The sequence below is a fragment of the Leucopleurus acutus genome (genome assembly GCF_964270905.1).
Source record: "Leucopleurus acutus genome assembly, chromosome: 2".
In the NCBI taxonomy this organism is placed as follows: Eukaryota; Metazoa; Chordata; class Mammalia; order Artiodactyla; family Delphinidae; genus Leucopleurus; species Leucopleurus acutus.
Genome location: NC_139143.1, coordinates 188738075 through 188758715, shown reverse-complemented (window position 1 = coordinate 188758715; position 20641 = coordinate 188738075). Strand labels below are relative to the sequence as shown.

General features: G+C 42.6%; 1 protein-coding gene across 1 annotated transcript in view; it reads left to right on the top strand.

The window, feature by feature from the left end:
* CAMTA1 (calmodulin binding transcription activator 1) overlaps positions 1-20641 on the top strand; it is a gene marked incomplete at its 3' end in the record, with an annotated part of 887568 nt that overhangs the window by 12401 nt on the left and 854526 nt on the right. Inside the window, 1 exon segment of the mRNA XM_082833351.1 lies at positions 16207-16276. Within this exon segment, the coding sequence (XP_082689477.1) occupies positions 16207-16276 (70 nt within the window).

Below are 20641 nucleotides of genomic sequence, written 5' to 3'. Positions count from 1 at the left end.
CAACATTCTCTGCCTTATCCTTTCTGTCTCTGCCATTATGAAATGTGCTGGCTGAATCATTTGCTTTGACAAAGCTTCTGATGGAGGTCTCTTCCTCATTTAATTTTATCGGTAACAGGCTGTTGTGCTTACAAAGAGAGCTATAACAAGCGGAAGGTGACGAGTGGGTACTCAACATTTTTGAAGTACTTGTTTTTCTTCCTAGGGGTCCTCTAGAAATTGATCATGGATTACTTGACCAAGTTCAAGGCCCAGAGGTTTATTCCAGGCACTCTGGGAGGCAAGGACCATCAGTCTTTTTCCACTGAATCTGATTATTCTACAGATGACCCATTGCTGCCCGTATGGGTGTCTTCTGATGCAAATCAAGTGATAGTGGCAGCCTTTCTAACTGGGCTGGATCTCCTTGACAGCCGGTGTGTGTCCTCTGCCGGTATTTTTAGGCTCCAGCTTCTGTGGCCGGGGCTGGAGGAGCCGAGGATGGACTTAGCCGCCCTGGGGCTGCTCCAGGTGGTTGCGGGTGTTCTCTGCCGTCTCCCCGCCAGCGCCTTTAGCACCACCTTGTCGCTTGATGACAGAGCATAGACGGAAATCCCTGTTTAATACAAAAGAATGAAAAAGTCGTGGTTTTCAGAGTGCTTTTAAAGATAAACAGTGGTGAGCGGTGATGGTGCACAACGGCGTGAATGTACTTAATGCCACTGAATTGTACACTCAGAAAGGGTTAAAGTGGTACATTTTAGGTTATGTGTATTTTTCCACAATTAAAAAATAACCCCAAATGGATTTAAAACCCAATGAGAAAAGTAACTATAAGGAGCTAAAAGTAAATGTATGGCAATGTTTTCATTACACTAAGTTGGCAGGTTGTGCCTTAAATAAAGCATCAAAATCCCTTGCCCCCCCCCACCCCGCCGACCCCTGCATGTGCGCGCGCACGCGCGCGCGCGCACACACACACACACACACACACACTAAACGAACATCAGATGGCTCTGAGGTTCATTTATATAGAAAGTGGACACTAGGACACTTGATGTCAGGGAGGGGAAGCTGGCCCTCCTTTAGTTGGAGCCGTTTTTCTTGCAGGGAACACAAGCCACTTAGGTTAAGTGAAGGTGGTTTTTGTATAAGGAGAGCAGAGGCCAACTGGACAGTCTGGGAACTGCACCCGGAGAGCCTGGAGTGGCCTTTTCCTCTGGAGCCCCTGGGGCTGAGCGGGGGTCATGGCTCTGCTGGCCCCCCTCTCTGCTGCTCCCCGTTTCTCCTTGCACACAGGGCTTCTCACTCGCACGCAGGCTTCTTGCCTCACCGTAGTTGGCACGCAGTGGGCAGGGGTCCCGGTCATGGCTTCTGTGCATCCTGACTCTGGTTCCAGGGCTCACTGTCATCTGACTCCAGTCTCTATGGCGTGTGTTTAAAATACTCTAGACTGAGGTTTGGACTGACTCCTCTCAGCCACTTGCTTTGTTCCATGGCTGGGTGTTCACCCCGGTCCGGTGCACGCTGAGAGAGGGCTGGTTAGGGTTGCTGGCCTGCTGATCACTTAGAGGGGCTTAAGGTGAAGGATTGTGGGAGAAGGGGACTGTAGCAGGGGATCCTGATGCCTTGACCTCTGTCTCCATCAGACAGTGTAAAAGAAAGAATATTGACTCCAAAATGGATTTCTCATGTCCACTCGCTATAGCGAGTAGACTTTTTGCAGAGAAAATGTTCCCTGTGGCTACAGCTATGAGGCGGAGCGTCCTCAGCCAGCCAGCCCACTTGTGTGTGGAGCAAGTCAGCAGTGGGTGTAGCAGCTGTCCCAGGGCTCGTGCTTGGAGTGGTGGTGAAGCAGCCGGGACCCGTGGGAACCTGGTGGCCTGGCAGCCGTTGCCCTGGTGGTTCTCAGGGAGAACCAGGCAGTTTGAGGGATGCCAGTGTCTTCTGAGGTGTCCCACGGTTGAGATGCTTGGGTGGGCTCCCTTGCCTTTCCCCTTCTTGTGGACCACTAAACCTGGACGGTTGGAGACATTGCCTCTGAAGAGGGAGTCTGGAGGGAGGAAACGGAACAGCCTCTGTCTTAAGCACATGCGGCTACCTGTATGCATACTTGTTTGGCTTTTTCCTCGTATCCTTCCTGCGTCTAATCTCAGGTTTTTCTTGATTTCTCATGGTAGAAGGAGGAAGTAAAATTATAGTAAACAGTAGAAGGCTGAAAGCAGTGGTTTGGAGGTCTATGTAAAAGGGCTAGTAGCCAGCACACCAATGAAGTCTGAAAATACAGCTGCTTAGTAATTGATGTTTCATAGTGATGACCTTGAGTGTATTCACAGAAGCAATACTAAGTATGCTCTGCTTAACAAAAGAGGAAAGTATATAATGTTTTAAAGATACATAAAGGGATTTGATTCCTTTTTAGTAACAGCTTTATTGAGGTATAATTCATATAACATAAAATTCACCCTTTTAAAATATACAGTTAAGTGGTTTTTAGTATATTTACACAGTTGTGTAACTATCACCACTATCTAATTCTAGAACATCTTCATCACTCCAAAAAGAAACCTCTACCCGTGAGTAGGCACTCTCCTTTCCTCCCTCTCCTCTGCTCTAGGCAATTAGAAATCCACTCTCTGTCTTTATGGATTTGCCAATTCTGGACATTTCATATAGATGGAATCCTACAATATGTGGCCTTTTGTGACTGGCTTCTTTCCCTTAGCATAATGTTTTCATCCACGTTATACTATATATCAGAACTTCATTTCTTTATGGTGGAATAATACTCTATTATATAGATATACCACGTTTTATTTATCTGTCCACCAGTTGATGGACATTTGAGTTATTTCCACTTTTTGGCTACTATGAATAATGCTGCTGTGAACATTTGTGTACATGTTTTTGCATGGACATGTGTTTTCACTTCTCTCCGGTGTACACCCAGGAGTGGAATTGCTAGGTCATATGGTAACTCTGTGATTAACTTTTGAGGAACTGCCTGACTGCTTTCTAAAGTGGCTGCATCATATTACATTCCCGTCAGTGATGTTTGAAGGTTCCAATTTCTCCACAGCCTTGCTGGCACTTGTTGTTATCTGTCTTTTTTTTTTTTTTTTTTTTTGCGGTACGCGGGCCTCTCACTGTTGTGGCCTCTCCCATTGCGGAGCACAGGCTCCGGACGGGCAGGCTCAGCGGCCATGGCTCACGGGCCCAGCCGCTCCGTGGCATGTGGGATCTTCCCGGACTGGGGCACGAACCCGTGTCCCCTGCATCGGCAGGCGGACTCTCAACCACTGCGCCACCAGGGAAGCCCTGTTATCCGTCTTTTTGATTACAGCCATTCTAGTGGATGTGAAGTGGTGTCTTATTGTGGTTTTGATTTGCATTTTCTAAAGGCTAATGATGTTGAGCATCTCTTCTTGTACTTATTGGCCATTTGTGTGTCACCTTTGAAGGAATGTGTATTCAAGGCCTTGGCCCATTTTTGAATCGAGTTGTTTGGTGTTTTGCTTTTGAGTTGTAGGCATTTTTGATATATTCTGGATATCAATCCCTTATCAGATGTATGATTTGCACATATTTTCTCCCATTCTGTGGATTGTCTTTTCACTTTCTTGCTGGTTTCCTTTGAAGCACAAAAGTTTTAAATTTTGATTGAGTTCAGTCTAACTGTTTTTTCTTCTGCTTTTGCTGTCATAATTAAGAAACCATTGCCTAATCCAAGGTCGTGAAGATTTACACCTATGTTTTCTTGTCAGAGTTTAATAGTTTTAGCTTTTACATTTAGGCCTCTGATTCATTTTGGGTTTTTGTGTGTTGTGAGGTAGGTAGGCTTCCAGCTTCATCCTTTTTTGCATGTGGATATCAGTTGTCCCAGTACCATTTGTTGAAAAGACCATTCTTTTCCCATTGAAGTATCTTGGCACCTTAGCCAAAAATCAGTTGGCCATAAGTGTGTGGGCTTGGTTTTGGAGTCTCAGTTCTAATCCATTGATCTGTATGTCTCTCCTTATGCCAGTACCACACTGTCTTGATTACTGTAGCTTTGTAGTTAAGTTTTGAAATTGGGAAGTGTCTGTCCCCCACCCGTTCTTCTTTTTCAAGATTGTTCTGAATATTCTGGGTTCCTTGATTTTCCATATGAATATCCAGATCAGCTTGTCAATTTCTACAAAAAAGGCTGTTTTGATATTGATAGGGATTATATATTAAATGGGTGGATCAATCTGGGGAGTTTAAATCCTTTTTATGGATCTGCTGGAACTAGTCCTGCCTAACTCAAGCACCCAAGCATCTTGCTTTAAAAAAAAATTGTTGTTTAAACTTATTAATATAGTAGCCTGTGTTGTTGAAAAACCTAATTCTCTATGAGGCTGGAATTGGACTTTTCAGGTTCCAAGACAGCAAATAGTTACTCATATAGCCTGTATAGGTCGGCTTCTTGTGGTGTGTGTTCTTTTGATGTGAAAGTTTACTGATGCCTTGCGTGTTTAGAAAAAATGTGGTATTCTGGTTAACACTCATTCTGATTAATAGAGAATTAACAGATTCCACTCATGAATATTTAATTATAAAAGAGTTAGAATATATTACAGTAATATGACATTAAATTTTATGTAATTGTCATTATTATTATTGGAGGTGTCAGAAATTATTTTAGGATCTTGTAGTCCTGTGGAGGCCATGTGACTATCAGTTACTCTTATACTCTTAAGGCAGCTCATTTACTCAGCACATAATAATAAAGTGCCAGGCCCAGAGAAGGACAGTCATGGTCCCTGTCCTCACGCAGCTGACAGGGAAACCAGCGTTAATCAAGGTGCCGTGTGTGATTACAACTGATACACCGCACTTGCCTTCTTAGTGCTGTATCACGTCCACGCTATGCAGGTGAGTGTAGTGCATCAGAAAGGGATTTGCTCATCTGAAAGCTTGGAGGAGCCTTCTTGAGCTGAACTCTGAAGGAAAATAGGAATTAATTGAGGGAAGAGTGAAGGAAGGAAGTTTTAGGTAATTGGATGGCTGGTTAGGGAGATACATGGGGATACTGTGGTTATATCTGGCTGTTAGTAGCTTTTTTTTTTTTTTTTTTTTTGCGGTACGCGGGCCTCTCACTGTTGTGGCCTCTCCCGTCGTGGAGCACAGGCTCCGGACGCGCAGGCTCAGCGGCCATGGCTCACGGGCCCAGCCGCTCCGCTGCATGTGGGATCTTCCCAGACCGAGGCACGAACCCGTGTCCCCTGCATCGGCAGGCGGACTCTCAACCACTGCGCCACCAGGGAAGCCCTGTTTGTAGCTTTTGAGGAGTCCCTGAAACCTTGACTCTGGTCTTTACCCCTTAAGTGCCTTGTGACTTTGAGCAAGTAACAACCTTTCTGAGCTTATCTCCTTACTGTTTTTTTATCTTATGAGGCAGTGTGTAGCCATTTTTACTTAGAGATACTTACTGAAAACATACAGAAATTTAGGCTTGTGATTGATTGTATTTATATAATTCAAAAATAATTATTTTTTCATGACCCTCTTTGGTTGTTTACTTGGAAGTGCAATGCTGATAAATTGAATATTTTTCTGAACATTTTTCCTAGTCTTGGAAATTAAGATTCACTTCTGTTCATAATACTCCAGAAGCTTCCACCCTGCAGGGGAACAATTATGGATGTAACTGAGTCAAGGCAGGTCATGATGCATGGTGTAATCATGCGCTGGAAGGAACTGGGAAGACTTCTGGAAGGAGGTAGAATTTGACCTGGCATTATTGACAGGCAAACATGCTGGTTTGACGAGAAATTCCAAGCGGAGGAAATGGAGCAAAGGCGCAGAGCCAGGAGTACCGGGGAGGCTGGGGTTCCTGGTGCATGTGGGTAGATGAGCCGGGCAAAGTAGGCAGGGGCCGGGCTTGGAAAGTCAGACTGGGGAGCCTGGCGTTTACTCTCTCTGCTTTGGGAGAGGCTTTTAGGATTTTTTGTTGTTTGTTTTTTTGTTTGTTTTTTTAGCGGAGGAGTGGGATTGATTGGTTAGTCAGTTCTGCTTGAAGGTGCTAATGAGGACCGCCTGCTTACTGCTCCGTGTCCTCGCCACTGTCCAGCTGTGGCGAATTTTTTTAGATTCTGGGTGTCTCAGGGCACCATGCTTTCTCTTGGTTTTAGGCCTTGCGCACTGTCCTCGCCTTGGCTTAGGAGGCGCACTTTCCTCTAAAACAAATACACACATACTTACACACATGCTCTGTTTTGCTGCCTCTCCTCGTCCTCTGGGTTTCTGCTTAAATAACACTTTTCGGAGTAAGCCTTCTTGACCTAGATCGGGTTGTGTGCCCTTCCCTGGTGCACCCACAGTACTTTATGGTTTTCCTGGTCCTAGATCTTTTACTTGTGTTGAACTTGCTTGTTTACTTCTCTTTCTCCTTCAGTTAGATTTACATCTTTAGTGGTCAGAGGCTTGAATACCTGGCACCTGGGGTGGGCTTAGTAAATGTTTGTTGGTTGAATGAATGAATGAGCAAAGAGGAAGGACTGGAGTTGGGAGACAGTAGCTCCTGGCAGGAACGTCAGTAGCAGTGGGTTGGAAAAAGGAGCTGGTGCGACTGAGCTGTATGTGTATGTGTGAGAGAGGCACAGTTTTGTGCCTGACTGACCATGGGCCTTGAGGGATGAGAGGAGTTGGAGGTGACTTTAGCTTGTGAACCTCAACAGCTGGTGTTAGTGAGGCCATTAACTGAGGGAGGGAGGAATAAGGAGGGATATCTTTGGGGGAGACTGGATGCAAATGTATCGGTTCTGTTTTAGGTGTAATTGGGGTAGCGTTATCCTGTATGCGTACAATATGACATTGGGAGTGTGGATCAGAGATTAGGGAATCATTCATATCATCCTGTTTTTTCTCTTCATTGAACTTTCAGAGGGCAAGGGAGCCCTGGTGATGGAGTCCATAGAGGTCAGCCTCCCTGGCACAGGGCGGGGTGGAGAAGGGTGGTGAGTGGACCTGGAGGGGCAAATAGAGCCTCTGGCAGAGTATGTAAGTTTCATGAACGTAGAACCTTGATTGTCTTGCTTGTGGCTATTATACAGCTCTGTGCCCACAACAGTGCCTGTTGGTTGAAAGAATGAATCAGTTCAGATGAATTAGGAGTAGAATTCACAGTAGTGGGTGAAATTGTCATGGGAAAAGAGAAGGGACTTGTGGGCAGAAATGTGGTGAATGCTTCCATTTAAGTGACGCCAGAGGGGAGAGGACCAGAGGAGACCGAGGAAGAATGATCAGAGAGGTGTGGTAGAACAAGAACATAAAGTCAGGGACGCTTAGTGCAAAGGGTTGTAAGGAGGTTATCAGTTGTAATGCCGAGAGGTTGAGTAGAATGAAGACTAAGAAAAAGGTACTGATTTTTGTCAATTTGATAGTGAGTTGAGAGGATGAGAAAGAGGTAGTGAGAGAGTAGACAATTCTTTCAACGGTTTTGGTGGTAAATGCAGAGTGCTGGTAAAATAATAGTGAAATGATTGGTCAAGTCCAAGGTGAGAAAAGAAATCACTGGGCCCTGATCAGTGTATTAGTTATCTTTGCTGCTGTAACAAATTACCATAAACTTAGTGGTTTAGAAAAAGACACATTTATTATCTGGTTCTGTGGGTCCGGAGTTCAGGCAGGGCTTTGCTGGACCTGCTGCTTCATGGCCTCCCAAGCCTGCAGTCAAGGTCTCATTTGAAGGCCCGACTGGGGAAGGGTACTCTTCTAAGCTCACGTGGTTCCTTCATGGGCAGAGCCAGCACGGTAGCTTGCTTCATCAGAACCAGCAAAGGAGAGTCTGCTAGCAAGACAGGAGGCACGATGCACGTTGCCTATTCATGGAAGTGATGTCCCAGTGCCACATTCTGTTGTCAGAAGAAAGTCACTAGGTCCAGTGCACACTCAAGGGGAGGAGGTTATACAAGAGTGTGTGCTAACTTCAGGGGGTGGGGGTCATGGGCAGTCCACCGTGGAGTTCCAGTAGGGAGGGATGATGGCTCTAGGGGGCATAGGGCAGTTCTTCAGAAAGATGCCCTATAGGGCAGGATGGGAAGTTTTGGAGGTGCAGTTCCAGCTGAGGGTTCAGGTGTGTCGCGTTGGGGACCCTTCTGAGGAAGCCTTCCCTGCCGTCTCTCTTCATCCCCGATGAGAGGCGTAGGTGCCTCTTGAAGTGCTCTCTCCTATTAGATGGATTAACAGACTGTATTGTAATTGTCATTGATAAACCCTCTGCTCTGCGAAAATTGAATTATTTATTAGCAAATTCTTGGCCAATGGGGGTATCTGTCCTGCTTGCCTTAGGATGTTGCTAAGGATAAAATCAGGTAATTCATATGGAAGTATTTTATGGAATGTAAAGAGATTTGCAAACAAAAGGCGTTGCCACTTTCCCCCCATGTTCAGTAGAGCACGTGGACTGTAGCGTACATTTTACTTGTTAACTTGGGTTCATTTTGTTGTACCTAAGTTACTGAACTGGGCTTTATTTAATGCTGTGATATTTTTAGGACTTTTCCAGTAGACTGTTTGCTTTTATGATAAATGACCCCAAACTGCTGCACCTTTCAAGTCCTTGTATCTAGTTTATTGTTTTTTAAAAATGTGTCCTTGCTGTCCCTTGTCACTTTTGCTTCTACTTATCTGTCAGTCTCTAGCTGTCCTTTCCCCTTCTGATTTGTTGCTTCTGATCTTCTCTGGGCTTGGCAACCTGATAATTAAGCTTATTAGAACTATGCATGGTTTAATAGTAATCAAGCTAGGACTGTGGATCAGAGAGCCCTTCTCACAGTGAAGTGTGTGAGCTTTTGCGCGTGGACAGATGTCTTTGGCCGCTGAGAGTGTCTTGGCATTCTTCCTAGTTCTGGCAACATTTGGATGAGGTGAGGCCCCACGTGGCCAGGTTCCATTCAAGGGGACGCCTCATTGCTCTGCTATGAGAAACAGTGTTCTCCTCCCCTTTGGTTTTGTTTTTTTTTAAAAAAATTTATTTATTTATTTATTTACGGCTACATTGGGTCCTCGTTACTGCGCGTGGGCTTTCTCTAGTTGCGGCAAGCAGGGCTTACTCTTCGTAGCAGTGCACGGGCTTCTCATTGCGGTGGCTTCTCTTGTTGCGGAGCATGGGCTCTAGGCGTGCCGGCATCAGTAGTTGTGGCTCACAGGGTCCAGAGCGCAGGCTCAGTAGTTGTGGCACACAGGCTTAGTTGCTCCGTGGCATGTGGAATCTACCTGGACCAGAGCTCAAACCCGTGTCCCCTGCATTGGCAGGCGGATTCTTAACCACTGCGCCACCAGGGAAGTCCCCTCCCCTTTGGTTTTGATGAGGTTTTAGTTTTGGGGCCGTAGCAAATAGTGATCGGTTATGGGTGGTCTGTGGTTCATGGACTAAAAAATGTTTGAGAAGCACGGAAAATCTTTCTACGAGATCAACATCCAGACTTGTGTGTGTGTAGCTGTTGTGTTGCTGGCCTTTCCTTTAGGATGTTGAACTCCCAGCTTGCATTCCTAGGTATTCTTCCATGTTCCTCGTGTGTTTTGGCTTTTCTGTCAGAGCAACTTGTGAACTTTTTCTGCCCCAACTTTTGCATTGGTTCTTTGTGGAGAAGCATTATTGCATTATTGGGAGAGAGCCTGTGTTCTGTGGGAACAGCCCAGGAGTCGTGTAGGGAGCCCTGCTCCTGGTTCTTGCTCTGTCCTCTCCCAGCCTGTGGCCCTCGGCAAGTGTGTCTTCCTGTGCCTTGGTGCCTTTTCTAGAACAGACATCATGTCTGCTCTGCTGCCTTCTGGGGCCAGAATAAGATTTTAAATGTGAAAATGCTTGTTATAGTTACATAATACCAAATGGAATGCCTAGCTTGTTGAGTTGATATTTTATATCTCTCTTTGAGTAGTTAAAAAAGTTATCAGTATTAGTAATGGTAAGTGCTACTGAGACAGTGTAATTTTAAATTTCATATAGTGTTTTTTTTTTCTGAATATGTTCTACTAGAATCTGTTTCTACAAGTGAGAACATTTAATAAGTGCTCTTTGATTATTTTCAGAGTATTGAGTATACTGGCTTCCTAGCCAAATTAAATTTATAAAAATTCTAATGATATTGCGATTCATACCTAGAAAGAATTCTTTTTTTCCATTCTGAAATCAGTTTAAATACGCTTTACATGAATCCCTGGTAATAGTGAATCAATTAATGTGATTTCTCAGGTCATAAATCAGGCTTGATATATTGTAGTATTAGTTCCTGTATTAGCTTCTTAGCCCTTCAGCTGTTTTGTGGTTTGTTTTAGCAACTTGTTTGCTGTTGAACTCAATTCTAGGTGTTGAACTCAATTTGAGAGCCTAAAATGGTTTGTGCCCCAATTACCTTAGAGGTTACTGCTTCACTTTCTTACTGCGCTGGCCCCAGTAGTAGGAAGTCAGCCACCTAGCAGACTAGCAGTTTTCCTTTTAACTTGAGTACACACTTTAATTTTGTCTCTATTTTGAACTTCTTGAAAAGAGGTAATACATGAGCACAAAATATTTTTGTACTATACCATGTAATTTTTTCCCCCACTAACCTTTTGTGGTTTGTGTTTAGGGTGCATGTTGGCTTTCTAGTCTCAGAGGTCATTAGCCCGGTTTCATCGAGGCTTCCAGAGCCTGGTCTCTGACAGACCCTGTGTTCCTCTTTGTCGAGCAGCCCTGTGCTCTCAATGGTAGCATTGGCTCTGTTGTTGTCCGTCAACATGGTAGAGTATTTTCACCCCCTTAGTTCTTCTTACTGGGTCGAAAGTAGCTCTTGTCTTACTGCTTGATTGTTCATGTTCCGGAAGACAGGTGGCAACTCGGGGTGGCCTCAGGAGAGGGAGACAGAGGTTCTTAAAAAGACTGCTGGTCTTCAGTAAATCCTCCCGTCACCAGGGCAAGAGATGGGACCATTCTTTTTCCTTTCCATGAACTTCTGGGAATGCCATTCGTCCATGAATTCGACGAATATTTGTGCTTCTATTATGTGCCAGACATTAAGTACCAAAAAAGCCAGACATCCCTTCAAGGATGCCCTGGATGTGGTCTTATCTTGAATATGTTAGAAAAATATTTATCGGAGTAGAAAAACTGCTAGATTGGGTTTAGATGCTGAATGGCCTTAGGGATTAAAGGTGGAGGTTGTAGGTTTAGAAGGTATTTCTGAAAGGAATGACTCTTCTATAATTAAAAAAAAAAACAAACAGTTACAGATGACATTGTGGCAGAGACTGCTAGCTGATTGCGAAACCTAGCTCCTCTTCCTGGGCAGGTAGCCAGACTGCATTTCCCAATCTCCCTTGCAATTAGGTGTGGCTTTGTGGCCATATCCTAGCCAATGGCGTGAGAGCTGAGAAGTGTGCCACTTCCAGGCCTGGCCCGTAGAACCGTCCGGCTCGGTTATCCGTGTCCTTTACCTCTGCTGGCTGATGCAGAAGAGCCCAGTGACGTAGGAAGGCTCCTGCCATGAGATGGAAGGAGATGTGGGGCCTGAGCCGCTGCTTGGAGGAGAGCTGCCTCCTGATCTACTGTTTTGGACTTTACACGAGCAGGAAGTAAATATTTATGGTATTTGAGCCATGACACAGTTTGTTCTAAGAGTTAGCCTGCCTAACTAGGCACGATGCCTAGAATGCTAGGCAAAACTGGTGAGTTTAGTAAAGGTGCTGAGAATTTCGGACTCTGCCTTAATTTTGATTTTTTATATGTCATGTTATGTGTAATGATCAGTGAATTTCAAGGCTCAGTTTAAAGCTATGTGACAAAATCTTTTTAATGTATCACTTTTAATTGATACAGCTGGTTTATTGCATTCAATGGGGCATCTCTCTGCCTTTGTTTTAATAAGCTATGTGGGTCCTCAGCTAGCTTTAAAGGGACTCTATGGAGACTTAAGCATTGTCAGTCCTTATTTCAAAGAACTGTAAATACAGGTTTCATCATGCAGCTTCTCTGTCCAAAAGCCAGTAATCACTTCTCATTATATAGCATTTTGTTTCATTTATTCCATCATCCAAAACTATATATATATATTTATATATATATATTTTAGTATATAAAACGAATGTGGCTATGTGTAACCCTCTGACCTAGGTTCTCTGAAGGGAGGCAAAAATGGATAAAACATATTTCATGCCTCCAAGGAGTTTGTGCTGGTACACAGATAGTTACTAAGTTTCCATACTGCTCTCATCTCCTCACTTCAGGCTTTAATAAATCATGTATTATTTCTTCATTACATTTTTTTTCTTTTTTTTTTTAGTATTGTCTCCAATTAGATATACCTTTTGAAGGCAGGGAATACTTTAAAGAGCTTCTGTGTCCTCTCTTGGGTACTTCTAGCGGACACTGGACTGTACTTAATTGAGTAACCATCCTTGTAGTGTCTTTTGCTTTTCTTGCTTGGATATTCTGGTATAGTTTTGTATTATAGTTTGTGTTAACAGGCAAAAGTACTTTCTCAGTCTATTAGGAATCCATGGAATTGTGCAGTCAGGAGTGTTGGGACTGGATCTTTATTAGATCTGATTCCTCATCTTTTAGATCATCTAGTTTCTGATAGTCTAGGTGTGGCCGGTGTCAAAGCACATTAAATTTATAAATTTAATTTGGCTAGGAATCATGGGGGTGTCTCAGAGGCACAGACTCAGGCACCACTCAGACCTGTGGGTCAGAACCTGCAAGAGCCTCAGATGACCCACATGTGCGTTAAAGTTGGGGATGCGCTGCTCAAGGTTAACCTGTGATTTTATTCTCGAGAAAACTGGCAAAGTCAGAGAGTTAGCAGCGTCATGCAGCTGTTTGTTTCAGTGGCTCCCATCCTGGATACACCTTGGGATCACTTGGGAACCTTTAAAAAATACTGATGCCTGGGTTCCATCTCCATACATTCTGGCTGAAGTGGTCAGGATTGCAGCCTGGGCATCAGAATTTAAAAAATCTCCCTAGATGACTGAAGTGCAGCCACGCTGAGAGCCGCTCAACCTAGTTAATGAGAGAATCCGGGTTTCCTGATGCTCTAATCAAGTAGTCCCTTTGCTCCACACATGGATGTACTTTCAGAAACAGAGCTCTCCCTACCTGATTTTTCATTGTAGAGCATCACTCCGTTTTATTTCCTTCACAGCATTTATCCCACTTACCACCTGCCTCCCCCCCCACTGGCATGTACCCCATGAGTGTGGGACCTTTGTTAGTCTTGTGTACTGCTGGGTCCCAGCTCCTAGGACGGTGTGTCTGGCACACGTGAGGTGCTCCTTTCATGTGTGTAGAACACGTGGAAGGAGTTATGATAAAGATGGAGGCATCCGGCAGGAGGGAAATACAGGCTATTCAGACAGCACCAGTTGGGCTGCTCGCCTCAGTCAGCGGGAGGCTCCCGAGGGCAGAGAGGTCCGAGTCAGACTTGAGAGCCAGCCAGGGAGGGCAGCATGCAGACTGGAATCCAGAGCTGGTGTTAGAGCTTGTACTTTTCCCACTCGGCCCTTGCCTGTGCGCAGAGAGCTCAGCTGTCTGTCCCGGCCTTGCCAGCAGGCGGTGGTGGGCCTGGCTCGGGACCCCGTGGCTCCAGATCCTCCGACCAGTGAGTGCCCCTCTCTGCACTCCGGAGCCAGCCTGGCTTCCAGAGCCAGGTCTCGGCCTGGTGAAAGGACCTAGCTCAGAGGCTGGCCCCGGGGTACTTCATGCAAGGTAGCCATTGCTTGTGTGAGTTTGCTTGTTTCGCCTTATTTGCTTTGAGACTCACGTTGTGTTTTTTAGGGTGGGATGTCATTTGATTTCACTCTCAAGTTATGTGAGTGAGTTTCTTTCCTGGTTAAATGAACTATTAAGACTTTATTTATTACGCTAGTGCTATTGAGAAATCATGGTTGGTTGTTCGTGATATTTCTGTTACATATGTTGTTTTTAGCGTTTAATTCTTTCGATTTGTTATTTGATACATTTTACCACTAATTTACCTGTCATCAAACTTTGAAGTCAGGTGTAAAAGTTCTTTTTATGAAGTCATTCACTAATGTGTTCCACTGTACATTAGTGGTTTTTAAAACTTTTGAGAAGACCATTGTGAGATGTCTTGATCAGTGGTAAACCTAAGCTATCTTGTTTTTTGGTAATAGGAAGCCAGAAAATGTTAAGTCTTGAACGTAAAACATTCTTTTTAACACCGTAAAATTTCAAGTTTCAATTTGGAAACCACATTAAGATGAGATGTTGCATTACGGTGCTGAGAAGGCTGTTGCTGGCGACTCTCAAAGATGTTGCTTGAAGTCTAGAATCCCACACTCGGTTGGGGGAGAGACTAATGTTGAATTTTCCAAAGGAACACGAATGCTGAGTCCATAGTTCACAGGGAGAACCCTCAGGCCTGGATTGCTAACCAGTAGTTACCACTATTGATTAAATCAAGCAGAAGAAGGACAGTAAAAGTACTGGAACAAGAATTTTCCAGAAACAAGAAATAAATGATTAGGAGCTGATGGTTATCCTGGTAGCTGGGGTCGCATTGTGGAGAAGGACTTTTTCTGTGGTGAAGCACCCACTTCCCGTGGCTCCCAGGGAGAGGAAGATCAGAGCCTCAGGGGAGTGAGCTTAGTCAGATTTCAGCACTCTTCGCGGCACAAAAAATCCAGGCAGCCATCAGTGTATTGTCAGAAAATGTTAACGTTGTTAAAGATTATTCTCATTGGGGCTTCCCTGGTGGCTCAGTGGTAGAGAGTCTGCCTACCGATGCAGGGGACGCAGGTTCGTGCCCCGGTCCGGGAAGATCCCACATGCCGCGGAGCGGCTGGGCCTGTGAGCCATGGCCACTGAACCTGCGCGTTCCGGAGCCTGTGCTCTGCAGTGGGAGAGGCCACAACAGTGAGAGGCCCGCGTACCGCAAAAAAAAAAAAAAAAATGATCCTCATTAACCGTAGTAACAATGGCATTTTATATTGAGTGGTACTCTTGAATCTAAAGCCCTTATCTGTGCAGTATCCCATCCAATTCTCTGTACTTTTTTGGATGAGGTAATACAGAGAGGTTAAATTACTTTCCCAAGGACAGCTAGTAAGTGAGAGAACTGAGTTTTTTATATTTTAAACATGAAATGTTGAGGGTGATTGTTGAACTGTCTTTGGTTTTCTAGGTATATAAATCTGTGGTTTATAGTGCTGGAGGAATAATCTAAAAATATATTTAATATTACAACTGAACAAAAAGGGACCCAGACTAATTGGCTGGCAAGACTCAGAGAAATTCCCCCCCCCCTTTTTAAAAGTTACTGTGGTATAGGTTTTTTTTTTTAATATCTTTATTGGAGTATAACTGCTTTACAATGTTGTGTTAGTTTCTGCTGTACAACATGGTGTAGGTTTTTATATGAAAGCTTTAATTTTATCTACATGAAGCAGCCTGAGAGCAGAGACCTGGTCTTCCAACGTCTCCCTGACTCACTCCGCCCGCCATGCTGTTAGTTGGCACTCACAGGTCCGTTTGAATCAGTCAGGTATGGGCCTTGCTGTTGGGAAGCGGTAATGATGTCGTTGAATGTTGACTGAGCTGCAGAATGAAATGGCATTGGTTCTTCTTAGTAACAATTTACTGTACGTACAGCACATATGCTCCCTGTTAAAAAAAACTGCTCAGGTACTAGAGGTTCAGCAGCATATATCTTTTTATCACACACGTGTACTTTACATTTTGAAACACTGTTAGCCTACAGAAACATCGCAGGTGTAGTGCAGAGAACTTCTTTCCCCATGTGAGAGAGTGAGTTGCCGGTATGTTTCATCGCCCTTGACTGTCAGTACTTTATTATGTGTTTCCTACAAACAAGAACATTCTCCTCCATCACCACAATGCAGGCATCAAAATCAGGAAATGAACACACAGACCTCTCTACCGTCGAATCCTCTGAGCTATTCTGGTGGTGCCAGTTGACCCAGTGCTGACCTTGTAGAGAAAGGCCCCGCGGGGACCCTGGGTGGCGCTTGATTGTCTCCTCAGCCTCCTTTGATCCAGAACAGTTCTCAGTCCTTTCTGACTTCCATGACCTTGACGTTTGTGAAGACTACAGGCCATTTTGTGGAATGTTCCTCAAATTGGATTTGTCCGATGTTTCCTCATGATTAGATTCAGGTTTTGCATCTTTGGCAGGAATATCACAGAAGAGCCAGTATTTATCTTTTTCAAAGATTAGTTTTACATTTTATTTTCTGTTTCCTTAGAGCGTTTCCCAAAGTGTATTCTGCGGAACTAGCACCTACTGTGTTCTCAACACCGTGCCACCTATAGAAGGTAGGATTCGAAAGCTTTTGACTTACAGGAAGGGGTGGGCTTGGCAGTGAGAGTAATTCCATCACTGTAGGGCAGGAGAGCCTGTGATGAGGAGGCCTGGGTTCTGCCTTTAACTTGCTGTGTGATCTTAGATGAGTTACTTAATCCATCTGGGGGTAGCAAAATAATACTCCCCTCGTAAAGTTTCTGTGAGGATTACAAAGGCAAAGGGTTTAATCACATGGAAAACTCAGAGCACTCTGCAAATGTTAGCTACACTAATACAACGATTTTGTAATTCTAGTGTCAAATTCTGGGTGACTTAAGAGTAGGAGCCTTGTGGTATTGCCGGAAAAGCCAGAGGTCATGTCTGAATCCCATTTGAGCCACTTACTAGCTGTAGATCTTGGGCAAATTAATCTGAACCTCAGGTTCTTCATCTGTAAAATGGGGTTGATTATGCCCAGACGGGTTATTGTGACGATTAAATGAAGGAGGACAATGTAAAATCCTTTCTGGATGCCTGATATAGAGTCCCACAAATGTCTGCTCCCTCATAAATAGTAGAAAATAAATGTACCTGATCACATGTAGCTCAGATTGAAGTTGAATGGGACGAAGCAGGAGAGGATGCCCCAAACCCAAATTGACGGCAATTGATCGCAAGGCTTCTGGGCCTCGCCGCTTTATCTGCCCCCACCTACATGTTTTTAGATTGAAAATATAAAATTCAGGTAAACAGTGAGAAGTTTATTAAACCTGAGTTTGAGTTGACCTAGACCTGGGTCAGAGGTTTGGTAATATGATTGACAGGGAGAGGGTATCTGGCCACCTAAAATAGAAAGGGTAAGATTTGATGATCACACGCACTCTTAAGAAGAGGAAAGGGGTTGTGAAATAGCAAAACTAGTTATACTTTTCTATTAAAAAAACTTATTATTTTTTTTAACCTTTAAAAAATCTTTTGGATAATTACAACTGAGTTTAATTAATTTTGGAGAATTTCTTTCGAGAAGAATAAGAGGAAATCATACCAAGGCTTGGCACATCGTTGGTGCTTAATTAATATTTATTTTGGATGGATAGCGATTTGAAGGTCTTAGATTAGTAATGGCAGTATTTGCTGCTGTGAGCACTGTGCTGACTTCAATTTAACAATATGTGCTTATGTTTCCCTGAATCAGTTCCTATCCTACTAATTAAATCTAAGCACATAATAATTAGAGCTAAACAGAAAATTGTAGCGCTTCCTTTTAATTTTACCACTCCAAGTTGTTGATCAGATATATTCCCAGTAAGATTGAGCAATTTGGTACACTGTTAGACCAACTTATTTTGAACAGTTTGTTCTAGAGGTTGAGAGGTTAATCATAATCAACTTGATTGAATAACAGTGTTTGTAATTATTCACAAAACCAAAATTATTGAATTTTTATTAATTATGAATCAAAATAAAATGTATACATCATTTCCAGGTTAGACTTAATACAGTTATGATTTACCTTGTAGAAGTCAACAGTGTGTTCCAAGGAAAAGGTCAAATACATTTCTTTGGATTTAAATGAAGGATTTGGTAATGTGAAATCTCAGATTTAGAAATAAAACATGAAAATAAGAATTCTGCTTTTTGCCTAATTAACTAAGTGAATGAGCATTCTCGTACATTTTAGAAAGTTTTAGTTGAGTTATACGATGCCTCTAAAGTTATTATTTGGAAAATATTTGAAGGTTGACTGGAAAAGGTGGTTCATTCTCTGGAATTAATAGCTGTCAGCCAAACAAATCATCTGTCAATTTCAAGAGCTTCACAAGTTCTTTTTATTGTGAAGTAGGTTAGAAAATTATTTTGTGAAGTCATGTATCAGACACGCATATTTTGCTAGATAATGATAGTGAAGTGTTTTACTGTATTTGGTTGACACTTCCATTTTGCAGTGTCAGAGTTTAACTCTGGATTTAAATACCGAGATGCAGTTGAAACCACTGTATAACTTACTTTTAACATTAACTCAAGATACTGTTGGAATCCTTGTACTGAGACAAGGATTTAAAAACTGGTACATGTGTTATCTAATTATGATATCAATTATAGTTACTCCAAAAACATTAAAAAACAACATTTAATTAAACAACACAACTTTATACAGTATAGCCATGTGAGCAGTTCTTTTCTAATGTGAAAGCAAAGTTACTCTTTATTCCATTTTAACTAGAAAAACTGAAATTTGAAAAGACGAGTTTTAACAGTTTGGCTGTTTGAATTCCTGATATTCTTTTCCCAGTGTGAAAACTGCCCTCTTCATAATGCACAGTGGGAAAATTTACCCATTGTTATGTTTCTTAAAAACATCCAATTTATATACAGCATGAACCTAAAATTCTGGAAATAGCACAGTTTAAAAACTGATTAAGGGGAACCCGTTGGCCTGTCATACTTCTATTCCTTTTGAACCCATGGCCGCACATCCCCATATAGTGCTAAATTTAGGAACTTGATTGAGACAGTGCTCACACAGCTATTCTCCTTTTCCTCTTTAAAAGCCTTTGGGCCGATTCACTGCTGCCTGATTTGGTATCAGAGTGGAAGACAGAAAGAAGCCTTTTCTCTAGCAGTTAGTTGTGCTGTTGAGATGAGTGCTCGCTCGCTCCGTGTCTCTCTCTCTCTCTCTCCCTCTCTCTCTCTCTCTCTCTCTCTCTCTCTCTCTCTCTCTCTCTCTCTCTCTCTCTCTCTCTGTCTCTCCCCAACCCCACACACACCCACACATACACCCACACACTCACTCATATGCTTCCTATGCCGCAGGACAGCTGGTTTCTTCAAGGAGGCTAAAAGGACAGATGATTAACATCAGGTTGTGACCACAAACATAGAAATAGAAGCGGGGGTTTCATATTCCATTCATTGTCAAAATTATACGTAAATAGTTTTTTCAGAGCTGTGACTAGTCATATACTATTCAAAGTAAGCCAATTGATTGAGCATCTAGCATAGTACTGTTTTCATAGAAGGTACCCTGTAATTGGTAAATATTGGAATTGAGTATAGATTTTAGAATTTTTTCACCTCTACTTTGAAGATTCTACACATCAGGGGAGATTTTTAAAGAGCAGAGTAAAACCACTTTAGGGAAAGAGAGAAGGGAGGTAAAGGCTCATGTGATTTGGTATTGTGCACTTTAAAGTTTTATGGCCATGGTACCTCCCTTGAGAGGATGAAGTGCAGGGAGCATGCATAAGCACATAAAATTACAAAGGTTTTATAGTGTGTAATTAATACAGAACTTTCTATGAACTTGCTTTTACTTAAACCCTTTTTGTTTTTTGGTTTTGTAGCAAGGTTTTTTAAAAGTTTAATTTTATTTTGCTATTAAATTAAAATTTTGCAGTCAATTTTTAAGTTTTTCAAGTTTTTATACTGCTTATAGAAATAGAGGATAGGCATTATAATTCAATTGGTTGTGTAGTTCATGGACCAAAAAAGATTTAATATGCTAAAACTCTCAAGTTCTTCCCTATGGGAAGATGTAGTAAATTTCTTAGATGTTATTTCTGTACCCAGTATTTCCCTGTTAAGATCTTTTCCTTGAGAAGAAATGTGTTAATCAGATGAAAAGTGTTTGGAGAAGATTTTATTATGACTGTAGAAGTATTTTTTATTCTTTTATGTTTTTCGCATGTTCAAAAAATAGTCTATGCTAAACAAAATTGTAGTAAATGACTGGAAAAATATACTACTGTATTTCACTTTCAACATTCTTAACTAATACCTGTATGCCCATATAAGGTTGTTTAATTGTAAGGCATTTAAAATTACTGAATGTGACAGTAAATTCTCTAGGGATCTATGCCTGGAGGAGAATTAGAGATTATCTCATTCCCCTTGATTTGGGAAAGCTGAAAATATTAAGTAACTTACCCAAGGTCACACAATTAGAAAGTAGCAGAACTGGGCCAGAATCCTTGGCTCTTGACTTCGAGTCCTTTCTTACCTTACTGATATCAGAGTTAAGTCATTTCACCTGTGACTTTCTGGAGCGAATTCAGTCTTCAGTATTTTAATATATTGCTCCTTGGCACCCAGTTATGCATTGTACCTTTTGGATGTTGGGGCTTCCATTTGGCATTAAAAAAAAATTGGAGTGGGTAATTTGAAACTCTGACCTAAATGTGTCAAACCTGGCAAGAAATTAGGAGCCAGGCAAAGGGACTTTGTTACAGGAATGAAACAAGAAATGATATGTAAATAAATAAGTGAATGAAAACAGGAAATGATCTCTTTTAGAAAGTATCAGGGAGACTGATTATCAGATAGACATACCATCTAGTCTGAAAGTAAGGAGCTTTTCCCTCACTGATTTAGAAGAGTTACGTTTTGATGAAATACAT